This window comes from Protobothrops mucrosquamatus, unplaced genomic scaffold (genome assembly GCF_001527695.2).
Source record: "Protobothrops mucrosquamatus isolate PMUCROS unplaced genomic scaffold, P.Mucros_1.0 scaffold1897, whole genome shotgun sequence".
NCBI lineage: Eukaryota > Metazoa > Chordata > Lepidosauria > Squamata > Viperidae > Protobothrops > Protobothrops mucrosquamatus.
The window spans coordinates 367561-381482 of record NW_015388023.1 but is presented as its reverse complement, the minus strand read 5'-3'; the positions used below and the strand labels follow the sequence as shown (position 1 = coordinate 381482).

The 13922-nt window shown below is 37.3% G+C and overlaps 1 protein-coding gene across 1 annotated transcript in view; it reads right to left on the bottom strand.

Moving 5' to 3' along the window:
• PCNX1 (pecanex 1) overlaps positions 1 to 13922 on the bottom strand; it is a 93754-nt gene that overhangs the window by 16611 nt on the left and 63221 nt on the right. The window contains exons 19-29 of the mRNA XM_015823519.1: positions 13511 to 13661; positions 13078 to 13219; positions 9153 to 9330; positions 8069 to 8177; positions 7722 to 7851; positions 6114 to 6172; positions 4330 to 4545; positions 3607 to 3860; positions 2621 to 2851; positions 2092 to 2192; positions 517 to 667 (exon numbers count right to left, since the gene is read on the bottom strand). Coding sequence (XP_015679005.1) covers positions 517 to 667; positions 2092 to 2192; positions 2621 to 2851; positions 3607 to 3860; positions 4330 to 4545; positions 6114 to 6172; positions 7722 to 7851; positions 8069 to 8177; positions 9153 to 9330; positions 13078 to 13219; positions 13511 to 13661 — 1722 coding nt within the window. The remainder of the gene's footprint in view (positions 1 to 516; positions 668 to 2091; positions 2193 to 2620; positions 2852 to 3606; positions 3861 to 4329; positions 4546 to 6113; positions 6173 to 7721; positions 7852 to 8068; positions 8178 to 9152; positions 9331 to 13077; positions 13220 to 13510; positions 13662 to 13922) is intronic.

Below are 13922 nucleotides of genomic sequence, written 5' to 3'. Positions count from 1 at the left end.
TCTATCTATCTATCTATCTATCTATCTATCTATCTATCTATCTATCTATCTATCTATCTATCTATCTATCTATCTATCTATCTATCTATCTATCTATCTATCTATCTATCTATCTATCTATCTATCTATCTATCTATCTATCTATCTATCTATCTATCTATCTATCTATCTATCTATCTATCTATCTATCTATCTACTTCTAAAGCCACCCACCTCAGTGAGTGACTAGTAAATTTATCAAATTTACCAGATTATATAACCAGAAACACTTGCTTGAGATAGGTGGCAACAAAAAATAAATAAATAAATAAATAACTGAATTAATGTTGGCATTTGTTTCTCAATCAATTTTTTTCCTCATATGTTATTAAAAGTGACTCCTTTGTCAAGAGCTCCATTTGCTCTTGAATCAAATTTTTACCAAGGATTGCTACAAATCCCTTACCCACAGAGTTTGAGTTATAATAATCTGTGTCACTTTCAGCTGATGTACGTGTGTGCAAGCATTCTTTATACCTGGTGCAGTTTTAGTGACATCCGTATCCCAGGGACCACCACTTTCCTCAGTAATTCCATGTCTGCAAAAATCCATTCATCTCGCATTGATGATATACGAAAGTCTCCTTTAAACAAGGCATGGAGCCCATACAGGAAAGATTCCAGATTACTGTTTGATTTGGGAGAGAAACCCCAAACATTAAAGCAAGCATTCAGCATTCTAAAATTAGTTGAAGAAAGTAAGACTTTCATTTCTATATAAACACTGTGGATTGCCAAGGCAAATTTAAATTGCCATCATAAACAAATATAAATCAGGAGCATTTTTAAAAAAAACCTGACAACCATTCTTCAATTCCTCATCTGTTCTGGCTATGTATTCAAGCAATGGCTGAAACACTAAAGGAAAACTAATCATCCTCAAATTACTTGGCAGAAAAGTGGCATACATTCTTTGGATTAATGAGAACAGCAGTAGTTTTATCTGGAAACTTCCATTACCTTGTACTTTGGAGTTATTTACTGAATAAGCACCTGGCCTATTTGCTAACAAATTATTTCTGTGTCTCAGAGTCTTTCACTTTCTTCAAAATCAATTTTATACTTATTTTGTTCTTGAAGTTAAAGGAAAGATTTCTGATGTTCCCCATCATCATTCATTCACCATGTGTGTTAAATGTCTTTATTCATTTTACAACAGACTGACAATTCTAGTGGAGAATATATGTAGCCCAGAGTTGAATTATTGGGTTCTTGGCATTCTCCAAGTTTCCTTTTCTTCTTCTCGATGTTTATAAATTGAGCTTGTCTCAAATACCAACTCAGTGCTGGTCAATGACTATAATAGAAACAAAAGATCTAAAAATGCAAGTATATTCTTTACAGCAGTGTTTTTCAACCTTCACAGCTTGAAGATGTATGGACTTCAGCTTCCAGAATTCTGTTAGTTGAAGTCCACATATTTTCAAGATGCCAGATTGAGAAACACTGCTTTAAAGTTCACTCTGAGAAATTAGCCATTAACAGACATACTGAGATAAGGTCTAGCTATGAGCCATTCCAAAAAGGAAGCAACCAAAAATCAAAGAAAGGGGCAAACAGATCTAAGTACATCCGTCATCATTCTGCACTTATTAACCAATGCCAGAACAGGGACCAGCACTAAATCAACAACCAAAGAAGAAACAAATACACTAATTAAAGCAGGCAGCAAACTTCACCATGCACTGATAAGGTTAGCTAGGCTGGCCATAAAATATTTGGATGGAGAAAAGCAAGTTTAGAGAATGCTAAGGGCCTAACAAACAGTCATACTGCATAAAGGAGTTGCAACTTTTTTTTTTTTTACTGAAAATATTTTCTTACAATCATCTAGATGAGGGACCTAAGAGTTCTAAATACTAAATGTTTATGGAGGAAAACTGCAGCAGGATAAGCTTCCTCTGTCCTGTTAAGCATCCTGCCAGAATTTGTCACTAATATTTAGAGAGTGAAATCAGCTACTCAAATCTGGTAAGTCAAATTAAGAGTGGGAATAGAAAAAGGTACAGCCATATTCTAGGAGACCTATTCTGGAATAATAAAGAAGAGTACCTAGCCATATGATGTGAAGCAGTTCCCAGAGCCCTCCGACCAAGAACAGACAGCCCGTAGCAAAGGGTAACCAGAGAAGAATCCTTATCTGCATTGAGTGGCTTTGAGTAAAAACAAAAACAAACATTGAAAACATTAGGTAAAGCATATAAGATGTTTGTATGTTCTATCATATAACTCAAACTGTAATTTTTCATGATTGTTTTCTACTTTCTTAAGAAAAAGAACATAGAGAGTAATACCCAAAATGGGACACACACTTTCACTTTAATAAAAGTGGCTGCAAGCCTTTATGTTCCATCATCAGCAAATGGAGTATAGTATTACTGATTAGGTTCTTGTAAGCAGTAAATTCTATTTAGAGGTAATATAAATACTTTAAACAAATACATATATGGGACCCGGCTAAGAAGTTCAACTTTCAGTGTTGTACATTCCTGACATCTCCACATTTTCAGGATTTAGATGCTCTTTGAGAGATAAGATACCATATCTTCATAGAATTCCTTAATCATTCAAAAGTACTTACTTTTTCTCTCTGGGAGCAGCAATATTCTACCCAGTTGAGATAAATTATACAAAAACTCTCTCTTGAAATCCCTGCTAGGCGATGATCATAATCCTCATCAATATTAGGATTAAATGTAGGGTCTACATCTACATAATTTTGGTCTGCACACTGCTGCAGTCCTTCCTGCATTGTTTCATTTGATAACCATTCCTCTAGCTTGGGAGAGGATATTACATAATAGATGATACCCTACAAGATAAAAAAAAGTAAAGGTATTAGAATATATATATATATATATATCTAATTGTAACCTTTAAGTATTTTTTACCAAACATACAAAGAAGGATTAAACACATCCGTTGTAGTTGTTGAACCCAACTGGGCTCAAACCACAGTAGCAAAGGAAAGGAATAGAAATGGAAGAAAACACCCAGATGTATTGTTTTTCTGTTGGTTTACAGGAGTAAATGTGAAACCATTTAGAAGAACAGTTTGCACAGTATTTATTATTTTTAATTTCTCTGGGTGGGAGGATGGAGATTTATATTTGAAGTTCAGACTCCTTACATATTCAACCCCAAAGCAACTTTGCTCACCAGTACATTTCAAGCCATTATGATTTTTTATATAGGCGCATTCTGAAAATAATTAGAATATTGGAATACAGGTAGCCCTTGACTTACAACCACAATTGAGTTTTGCTTGTCAGATGGTCGCAAAAGGTGATCACATGACCCCAGGACACTGCAACTGTCATAAATATGAGTTGGTTTCCAGGCATCTGAATTCTGATCATGTGAGGTTGCAATGGTCGTAAGTGTGAAAAATGGCCATACGTCACTTTTTTCAGTGCCATTGTAACTTTGAATGGTCACTAAATAAACTGTTGTAAGTTAAGGACCACCTGTATAGCGATAGCACAGATATTAATAGTTTGGATACAACAGCTTAGTACTCATTTGTAAAGAGGAAAGCAATTCTGCATTCCTGCATTAGAGATGTACCTTGACATAGTATGTGGTGAGTATTTTCCTTAGATCAAAGACCTGAAGCATGGAAGCAGCACTGTTGTCAGTGATGCTGTAACCCTCCAAGACATACTTTGTGACTAGAACTTCCCAAGCCAGCCAACGCTGGCCAAAGGCAGCATTAAAGGACAACACATGAGGGATATGACCAGGTTCGCAGCAACAGAACCCTTCATCTTCTTCAACCCCTTCAGTAATAGCTTCTACTTCTCGTTGCTGACAATAAGTTCCTGAAATGAAAAAAAGTAATTCTTAAAAATAGGAGCATTAACCACACCGGTTCCGATAATTCGGAAGTAATGATTTGCACTTGCTGTCTGGTAGAAAACGGATGTGTAATATTGGGATAAGGAATTAAGGACCTTCATGAGTTCATGTTCATTTAATTAGAGATGTCATAGATTTTTTTTTAAAAAAAAAATACGGTGCTTATACCATTGGAAAGGTGTCAGAAATGACTAAAATAGAATTCACTAAATGAAAGGAAAAGTAACCGAATTTTTGTTGAAATATTCGAGGAAAGTAAAGATTAAGTGATCTGAGGTTATAAAATGAACTTTGTTCAGCTCCATCAATTTTACCCAGTCTCAGAGCATCTCAATCTAAAATATTTATTAATCGAATGGACTAAATTCGATGTTACAACGTCTGAAAGTAGTACAGGAAGGTTAATGAAAAGTGCATTCACATAGATCTTACCTCTGAATTCAAGCCCTCTCAGTTGGAAGGTGACTAAGCCATTGCCAATCTCTATAAGGTGTACAAGTGCATTGAGGTAGTCGGAAGCAAGAATAAAGCAATCTCCAGTACTGTAGTTTCCCCATCGCCCCAAGAGTAAGTCTCCACACAGGCTGTGCTGAAGGGAGCGAGTTAAATGTTCATAGAAGATTGAATTCAAGTTATTGTCATCAGAACCTATATACGGGAGAAAAATAATACAATATGCACTAAAAACATAAATTTATTTTTACAATTCTACTGAAAAATCACCTCAAGATATTACAACAGACTGGGATTGATCATCACTTTAAGAGCCTTTAGCTGACTCAACCTCTGCCTTTTAGCCATATTATTTCCATTGTAGAAACATTAACATATGTAGTTCTCTTGACATCAAGGTAAATTTCTCAGCTGGGGCATCCCAAAAGTGAGAGAGATCAGGTGTTGAATCATCTCCAGGAACTCAAGATAGTATCCACATCACTTTCCTCTCTATTTTTTCTACAATAGTATTATAGAGAGATAGCCAAAGTAGAAATAAAAGATTTGCACTCTTTAGCACTTAGCATACAGGATTAACCTTTGCCCCTGCTTAAGATTAATTAATTTTTTATAGATAGTTCTCTCATATTTGGACATATTCTTTTTGAAAAGGGGAATCCAGGCAAGAAGAATATATCTGGTAGCTTAAATAGGGATTGTGGCAATGTGCAAAGAGGAATAGTCATAAGGACAGCAGCAAAATTTTGTTTTTTCCAGAAAAAAACAGGAAAAAAACATAAAAGAAAGATTCTAGACTTATTCAGATGATGAAGAAGAAATATTAGTTGTAATTTTGAGGTTGTAGTTTAGAAAAGTGTGGTTGTTGGAGAAAAAGATTGGTTGTTGGAGAAAAAGTGTTGGAGAAAAAGTGTGGTTGTTGGAGAAAAAGATTTTAATCTATTAATTGATTATAGGTAGTCCTTGACTTATGACCACAATTGAGCCCCAAATTCCTGTTGTTAAATGAGACAGTTGTTAAGTGAATTCTGCCCCATTTTACGACCTCTCTTGCCACAGTTGTTAAGTCAACCATTGCAGTTGTTAAATTAGTAACATGGTTGTTAAGTGAATCTGGCTTCTCCATTGACTTTGCTTGTCAGAAGGTTGCAAAAGGAGATCACGTGACCCTGCAACTGTCATAAAGGTGAGTTAGTTGTCAAGCATCCGAATTTTGTTCACATGACTGTGGGGAGGCTGCAACGGTCGTAAGAGTGAAAAACGGTCAGGTCATCTTTTTTCAGTGCCATTGTAACTTTGAACGGTCACTCAATGAATTGTTGTAAGTCGAGGACTACCTGTAATAGGTATCACATCATCTAAGAAGACAACTGCTAAAGATTATAGATAAAATCAATAAAACAAGGAACATATTTGAATGATTAAGGAATGTAGTATCTATGAATGAACTGTATTTATTGTAAATGAATTTCAAGTAAATTACTAACAGTATCTATAAAACAAAAGATTTTAGAGATTTATCTTCCATCATACATTTCTCAAAGAAAGAATGCTAATGTCTGTTATAAAAATATGTACATACTGTTACACATACACAATATACTTATCTATTAGAAAGAGCTCTTCCCCACCCCTAAAAAGATGCAAAATGTCATCTTTCATCAGGTTAATTTTGGTTTCCTCCAACAAAAAGGGTATGGACTAAATTGAGCCATTGCACAATTCATTCAACAGTTCCACCTGCCTACTTCCATCGATATTACCTGGATTTCTGTCAAGCTGAGAAGCCAATCTTGTGTTTGAGTGGTCCACTCGTTTTGTGCTGGAAAAAAAAAAAGACAAAAGAGTAGACTTGCTTGTACTCCTGAAATGCCTTGTAATGAAGTACTTACTTTATCTCTTTTCCTACCATTCCACCTTCCAGATAGAGGCTCATTTTTACATGCCTTATCTTAAAATAAGTAAGGGAGAAATGTATATAGAGGCTAGTATACCATAAAGCAGGGCTTTTCAATCTTTTCACCCATTGTACCACTTTTAGGATATGGCAATATCCGAGTAACACCAGTCGCCTAGCAAGGTGTCAAAAACTTGATGACCCAAATAAATAAATAAAAAATAGCTGGGGTGGGGTGAGGGTGTTTGGTTTTTATTCCCCCCGTCTGCTGGCTGGTTGCAGCAGGTTTTAGTCACTTCACATGACCTTGGGACACTGTGACCGTCATAAATATGAATCAGTTCCAAGCATCTGAATGTAAATCACAAGACCCTGGAGATGCTGCAACATTCCAGCTGATCGGCGCTTCTTCTGGGCTCAGCAGAAGCACCAGGATCAGTGCTGCTTTCCAGCTGATTGGTGCTTCTTCAGGGCTTAGTAGAAGCACCAGGATCAGTGCCAAGCTCCAGCTGGAGCTTGGTGCTGATCCTGGCGCTTCCACTGAGCCCTGACAGTCTCGAAGAAGCGCCAATCAGCTGGAAAGCAGCATTGATCCTGGCGCTTCTGCTGAGCCATGACATCCCTGCAGCTCCAGCCATCTCTCGCTCAGGCTTGTGCGGTGCTGCCACCGGTTCAGCTCATTCCCCTCCCCAGCTACCACTTTTCTAGGATGGTCGCGTACCACCTGCCAGGTGCCAATGTACCGCAGGTGGTACCCGTACCACTGGTTGAAAAGCCCTGCCATAAAGGGTTTTCCTAATTGGTGACTCCCCAAAATATTTGATTCCCTGCTTACACCATTCCTCTTACAGCACTGAAAACACAGCTTTGAACAGTGCTAGATCCAGTCATTTGTTTTTCTTCTTTCTGATAAGACAGGCTGAGCCAGATGTTTTCCGGGTGTGAAAACAGATCCTGTCTGTTTTTCAAAGTTCTGAATGACACTTTCATGAATTTTGTGGCAACCAGAAAGTTAAAAGTTTACAACTGACATTTTAGGAGGACAACACAATAAAGAAATCAAAACATTACTAAAAAGCAGGAGAAACACAGCGAATAGTTCTTTAAATTCTGGCAAGACTTGCTAGAAAGACATATCAATTCATTTTGACGAAATGAGAAGGTCTGACAGGGAAAGAAAAAAAAAGGCAGATGCCTTATTCTCCTGCACTGTAAAACTCAAATCGTTTCCACTCCTTTAAAAAGTATTTGTTAAATATTAGAAGTTCTGTAGTTTCATTTTTTTCTTAAAAGGTTTTCTGTTCAGAATAGTCAGTATCAAGGAAAGAAACATTTTTGTCCCTTTGAGATTAAAAAGATTATTTTAAATTCTAGAGTGAACCAATCCAACAACTTCATGAAGAAATATCCAATTTTTCAATGCATTACAAATATACTATACACGAAAGCCTTGGATGATTTCAGTAACACCTACTTGTAATCTCTCTCCCAGAACTTGACGGGTCTGACATATGAAGTGATAAATATTGCACTTCCCAAAAAAGGGTTCAATGGGGTAGAGAAAAAGGCAGACACGATTGCCTGGACAAACAGCATTGCAGAATCTACCGGACAATAAAGTTAAGGATGCCATAATTATGATCAAAATATCTTATTAGCAGGATAGAATGAAATTGGATATTTGTCCCCTGTTGATTTTTCTTATAACGCTGAGCACGTAAATTCGTCTTTGCTTTTTGTAGTCACTTACTGTATATTTTCTCTACTAGATTTAGATTTCAGGAGATCAAATTAAAATAAGTTTGAATTTCAAAAGGATACGAGGCACAGCAAATGGTTGGGCGAAAGCATGGAAAGCAGATCCCCATGTGATTTGCCAAGGAGCAATATAAGTGTACACAAACCTCAGTTTGTAAAAAAGTTCCCAAAGCTACAAAAGAAATCAGAAGAAAATATTTAGAAATATAAGCACCAGCAGAAGTAGCAATACAGAAGCATAATCATATGCATGGATTTTATCCTCTTGAAGCACGGGCAGAATAATGTCTCCATTAAGGCTTAAGGGAACTCGGTTTGAGGGGGCCACAGAGACCTACCCACCGCATCCCATGTTCGTGTGAAAGCACGCCCTGTTAAACCGATTAAAGACCATTGTCCGGAACAAAAATGAAGTGGAATTTTTCTGGGTTCCCTTTTAAAATTGAGGGGAAAATAACATGGTACTGCAAGGTTTATTTTACATTGCAGGACTAGAAAAATTTAAAAGGAGGGTCAATTGACACTTCTGGCAACTACATGGACGTGCCCATGTATTTTTCTTGGCAACAAACCATTTTCTTGATAATTTATGTTGGCTTCCTCTGGTATGTTTTTTTTGCAAATTCAGTTTTTGTCTACCACCCTAAGACATCCTGTTAAATCTCCAATCCAATTTTATCCAATTATCCAATTTTACTTTACATATCTAATATGTACAATTTTACTTAGCTTTCTGAGATTAGCCAACATTGACCAAAATGCACATGGGACAGCTTACCTTCATACTTGGTACCATAACAATTCCTGTTTATATATTTACTTATTAACTCATTTACAGAAACCTACATCACACTAAACCACGCACAGGAAACAATAAAATAATACCTGAAGAAGAATACCGTTTGTGCTTACATGACTTAGTTTATTCAGTGAACCATAGCTAAATAAATAACAGTTCAATATATATGAACTAGATCTGTGTTAAAAAGGTCTGCTTGAGCTTTATAAAAGTTCACGAGCAAGAAGACAGCTCAGCTACACAAAAATCCTTTCCCCCCTTTGTTCTGGCAGATGTTGAGATATTCACACTTTCTGCCAGTTGCTTGTATTTATATGGAATAGAATGGGGATGCTAATTTGACTTTACCTTGTTGAAGAGTATGGACATGAAGAACAAATCTAGCAGCATGGTCTCAGAGAATCGATTGTAATCAAATGTAAAGAAAAGCACTGTAAAAATGATAGTGACATACTGGTAGGTTGGATTGCTAAAAGATGAGCGCAGCAACTTCATACCAGCTATAGTAATCATTAAAGCACCAAGTCTGCAATGAGAAAAATACAATTTCAGATGAAACCTGAAGCCAAAAAATTCCCTTAGTTCTCCCTTTAGAAACTTCCATTAATTTCTTCTTACCTCACTCCCCTCTACTTGATTAGTTTGTTGATTATTCCCAATGAACTTATTTTCTAAAATTGCTGTTTATTAGATTTCCTTACTCGCAAGATCTTATTTGGATTCTCAGCATATGGCTATATTCTAGAGCAGGGGTGTCAAACTGCCGGCCCATGGGCCGGTTCCATCATACCGGAGCCGCGCCCACCCCATTGCTGGCAATGGCAAAAAAGCTCCGATACGTTGCACGACGTCACGAGTTTGACATGTCTGTTCTAGAGGCATTTGTAGCTTGTGGTGATGACACTAAAATGACAAAATGTGTATCTAACACCAGCTCCATCCTTTTCTCTTTGCTTTGCAATAATGTAGGCAAATCTATTAACAGGCAGAACTTGCACTGCAACTTCAATTTTGTCACTTACCCCTCAGTGGATACCCATGTATCTAGGGGCAGGGGTAGGCTACCTTGGCTCTTTTATGACTCGTGGACTTCAACTCCCAGAATTCCTGAGCCAGCCATGCTGAGGGGAAGGGAGAGGTTTCCAAGCTGAGCCATGCTGGCTCAGGAATTCTGGGAGCTGAAGTCCACGAGGCATAAAAGAGCCAAGGTTGCCTACCCTGATCTAGGGGTTATATAAAGTCTTAATCTTACCTAAAGAAATATCTAAATTGATGTATTTTTAAAAGTAGAAATTAATAAATACATACATACATGCTAAACTAATAAATACAGATGAAAGATATTACAGTGCAACAGTCAGATCACTTTGTTTCTTGGACAAGTAGAATGTTCATTCAGCCTTCATACCAACTCATTCAAATGGAGTCACAAACTTTACTTCCACCTACTTATGCTTTTTTCTTTCTTAAAACGATATATAGGAACCTCCCCCTTTTCCATTATACACCAATATTCAGTTAATAAAGTAGATTAGGTTAAAAAGTGGTAAAGGGCCTCAAGATCCTGTCAACATATGAAATGCTCTGCTGGATTAGACCAAAGGATTATCTATGGAGGTATCTCTAGGCTAGATCCAGCCCAAGTTCTCCTTTCATACCACATTTGACCTCGTTCTGTAATGGATTTGGAGAGTCATCTTGCCGACAGATAGATGGGCTAATGGATAGGGTTCTGAGTCTTTTTATATGAATTTTATGACATTCCACTGTCTTGGACAAAATAAAAAGTACCATTCATTCATGCAAATATTAATATCTGATATATCCCAATAATATGGTAGATTTCAGAAAGCAAAGAAACTAAAGGTTTGGAATCTCAGACACATGGTGTTGGAAAGGAGGACTTCATGAATCAAGTAACTTAAATCTGAGATAGGACAGGTAGAGAGTTTGTGTGGCAGTTTATAGAGATTTAGGCAAGAAAAAGTTAATGACAGATTCAAACTTTCCTTCCTAACACTAAAAGAACTTTCACAGTGGAAAAATATTACCAAGGGAAATTGTAGGCTCCCTTTCTCTAGAAGAGCTATCTGCCATTAACTTTTACTTTAATGTTTGAAACTTTAATAATTGAAAGACAAAAAGGACAAGTATAAAAAGTGGAAAGAGGGGCACATAACTAGGGCAGAATATCAGCAAATAGCCCGAGCCTGCAAAGATAAAGTGAGGAAAGCTAAGGCTCAAAATGAACTAAGGCTTGCGACAAAAGTCAAAAATAACAAAAAAAAACTTCTTTCAACATGTAAAAAAGAAGAAAAAAGTTACGGAAATTATTGATCCATTAGTGGGAGAAAGTGGCAAGAAAGTGACAAGCAACAGGGAGAAAGCAGAACTATTTAACTTGTTTTTTGCATCTGTCTTTACACAAAGGGAAAAAACAGTCCAACCTATCAAAAACAGTCCTGTAAAAAACAGATTAGAAAAACAAGTTAAGATAGGCAAGAAAATGGTAAGTGAGCACCTGTCCACCCTAGACAAGTTCAAATCACCAAGACCACATGGATTACACCCCAAGGTTCTGAAGGAACTGGCAGATGTGATCTTAGAACCATGAAAACTATATCTTTCAAAGATCCTGGAGCACTGGGAAACTACCAGAGGACTGGAAAAGAGCTGATGTAGATCCCATCTTCAAAAAAGGGGAAAAAATGGATCCAGGAAATTACAGACCTATCAGCCTGACCTCAATACCTGGGAAGATTCTGGAAAAGATAATCAAGCAAAGAATCAGCAAACACCTACAGGCAAACAAAGTCATTATCAAAAGCCAACATGGGTTTGTCAAAAACAGATCATGCCAGACAAACCTTATTGCATTTTTGACCAAGTGACAAAATTAGTGGACCAGAGGAATGCTGTGGATATAATGTACTTGGACTTCAGTAAGGCATTTGATAAAGTAGACCACAACCTACTACTTGATAAGATGGAAAAATGTGAGTTAGATAACATCACCACCAGATGGATTTGTAGCTGGCTGACCAGCCATACTCAACATGTGGTCCTCAATGGAATTGCATCTACATGGAGGGAAGTGTGTAGTGGGGTGCCCCAGGGCTCTGTTCTGGGCCCAGTGCTCTTCAACATGATTTGGATGAGGGGATAGATGGGGAATTCATCAAATTTGCAGACGACACCAAGCTGGCAGGAATAGCCAACACTCCAGAAGATAGACTTAAGATACAGAAGGATCCTGACAGACTTGTACATTGGGCGCTATCTAACAATGAAATTCAACGGTGAAAAAAGTAAGGTTCTACATTTAGGCAAGAAAAACCAAATGCACAGGTATAGTATAGGTGGTACCTTGCTCAATAGTAGTAACTGTGAGAGGGATCTCGGAGTCCTAGTGGACAATCACTTAAATATGAGCCAGCAGTGTGCTGCAGCTGCCAAAAAAGCCAACACAGTGCTAGGCTGCATTAACAGAGGGATAGAATCAAGATCATGTGAAGTATTAATACTACTTTACAATTCCAAGGCCACACTTGGAATACTGCATCCAGTTTTGGTCACCACAATGTAAAAAAGATGCTGACACTCTAGAAAGAGTACAGAAAAGAGCAACAAAGATGACTGGGAACTGGAGGCTAAAACATATAAGGAACAGTTGCTGGAATTGGGTATGTCTAGTTTAATGAAGAGAAGGATTAGGGGTGACATGATAGCATGTTCCAATATCTCAGGGGTTGCCACAAAGAAGAGGGAGTCAAGCTATTCTCCAAGGCACCTGAGGGCAGGACAAGAAGCAACGGATGGAAACTAATCAAGGAGAGAAGCAACTTAGAATTAAGGAGAAACTTCCTGGCAGTTGGAACAATTAACCAGTGGAACAACCTGCCTCCAGAAGCGGTGAATGCTCCAACCCTGGAAGTTTTAAAGAAGAGTCTGGACAGCCATTTGCCTGAAGTGGTTGGTATAGGGTTTCCTGCCTTAGCAGGGGGGTGGACTAGATGACCTCCAAGGTCCCTTCCAACTTTATTATTATTATTATAATGTCTGTACTGAGCAGCAGTTTGAACTCAGTGGCTTGAATGAGACCTTCTTATTCTACAGTTGCATGAGAGAGGTACTAAAGCATTCCTAGTGCTGAGGGTAATGAAAGGTTATACAATGGGGAAGTGAAACTAGAAACAAAGCTCCCAAACAGACACCTTTTTTCCCCAAAATGCTAATCATAATTAAAAGAAAAGTAAAATAAAGATCTACTTACTCTGTATCTAATCTCTTTGGACTAGCAATAGTTTTTGCACTGCTGCTGAGCTCATTGAGGACTACCAAGGGATAGATTATATTCTTCTCCACAAAAAGAAGCCATATATGAACTTTCTCAAACCACATAACATGTGCAGCATCTAAGAATTCAAAGAGCACATTTTGATATCAAATATTTCTGGAATATGCACAGAATATCAAGCTCAACTCTAATCTCTCTGATAGAACAGTCCCTAAGATAGCTGAACTGTCTTTCTTTATACATAGAGAGAGGAATAAGGTTTCTCTGGCAAAAAGAAAAACTAGTATGTAATTTAACTGTAGATAGATTTTTTAAATAAATGCAACTTAATTATAAAATCTCAATATATTAAGTGATAATGCAACCAATATTTAGTTAGAGATAATCTACTGCAAATTGTGCTACTTACTGCGAACTTCAAATTGATAGTATTCCTTGGTTTTCAGCAATGGATGAGAAAAACAGTGCCATGGGAGCTGTTTTCGGAGCTGAGGCAGCACATAATGGGTCATAAATCCAATTAATCCCACCAATGCATACAAAACGTAACTTAAAACAGGCTAAAAGAAAATTTTAAGAAAAAAGAATAAATCTCAAAATCAGAAAAATACAATGATCATCCCTTTCAGAATTGTGTTACTTTATTTCACTGTAAATAGCAGCTCTGGCCAAAAAGCTATCTTCTCCTCTGCATATCAGAAACATCAGAAACACATGAGGTAGTCCCATATTGGATCCTAATTACTACCCTTGATTAGGTGTATATCAGTTTAAGGGAATATGGTAACTGAAGGAAAATTGGACTAGAATTCTGCATTTTC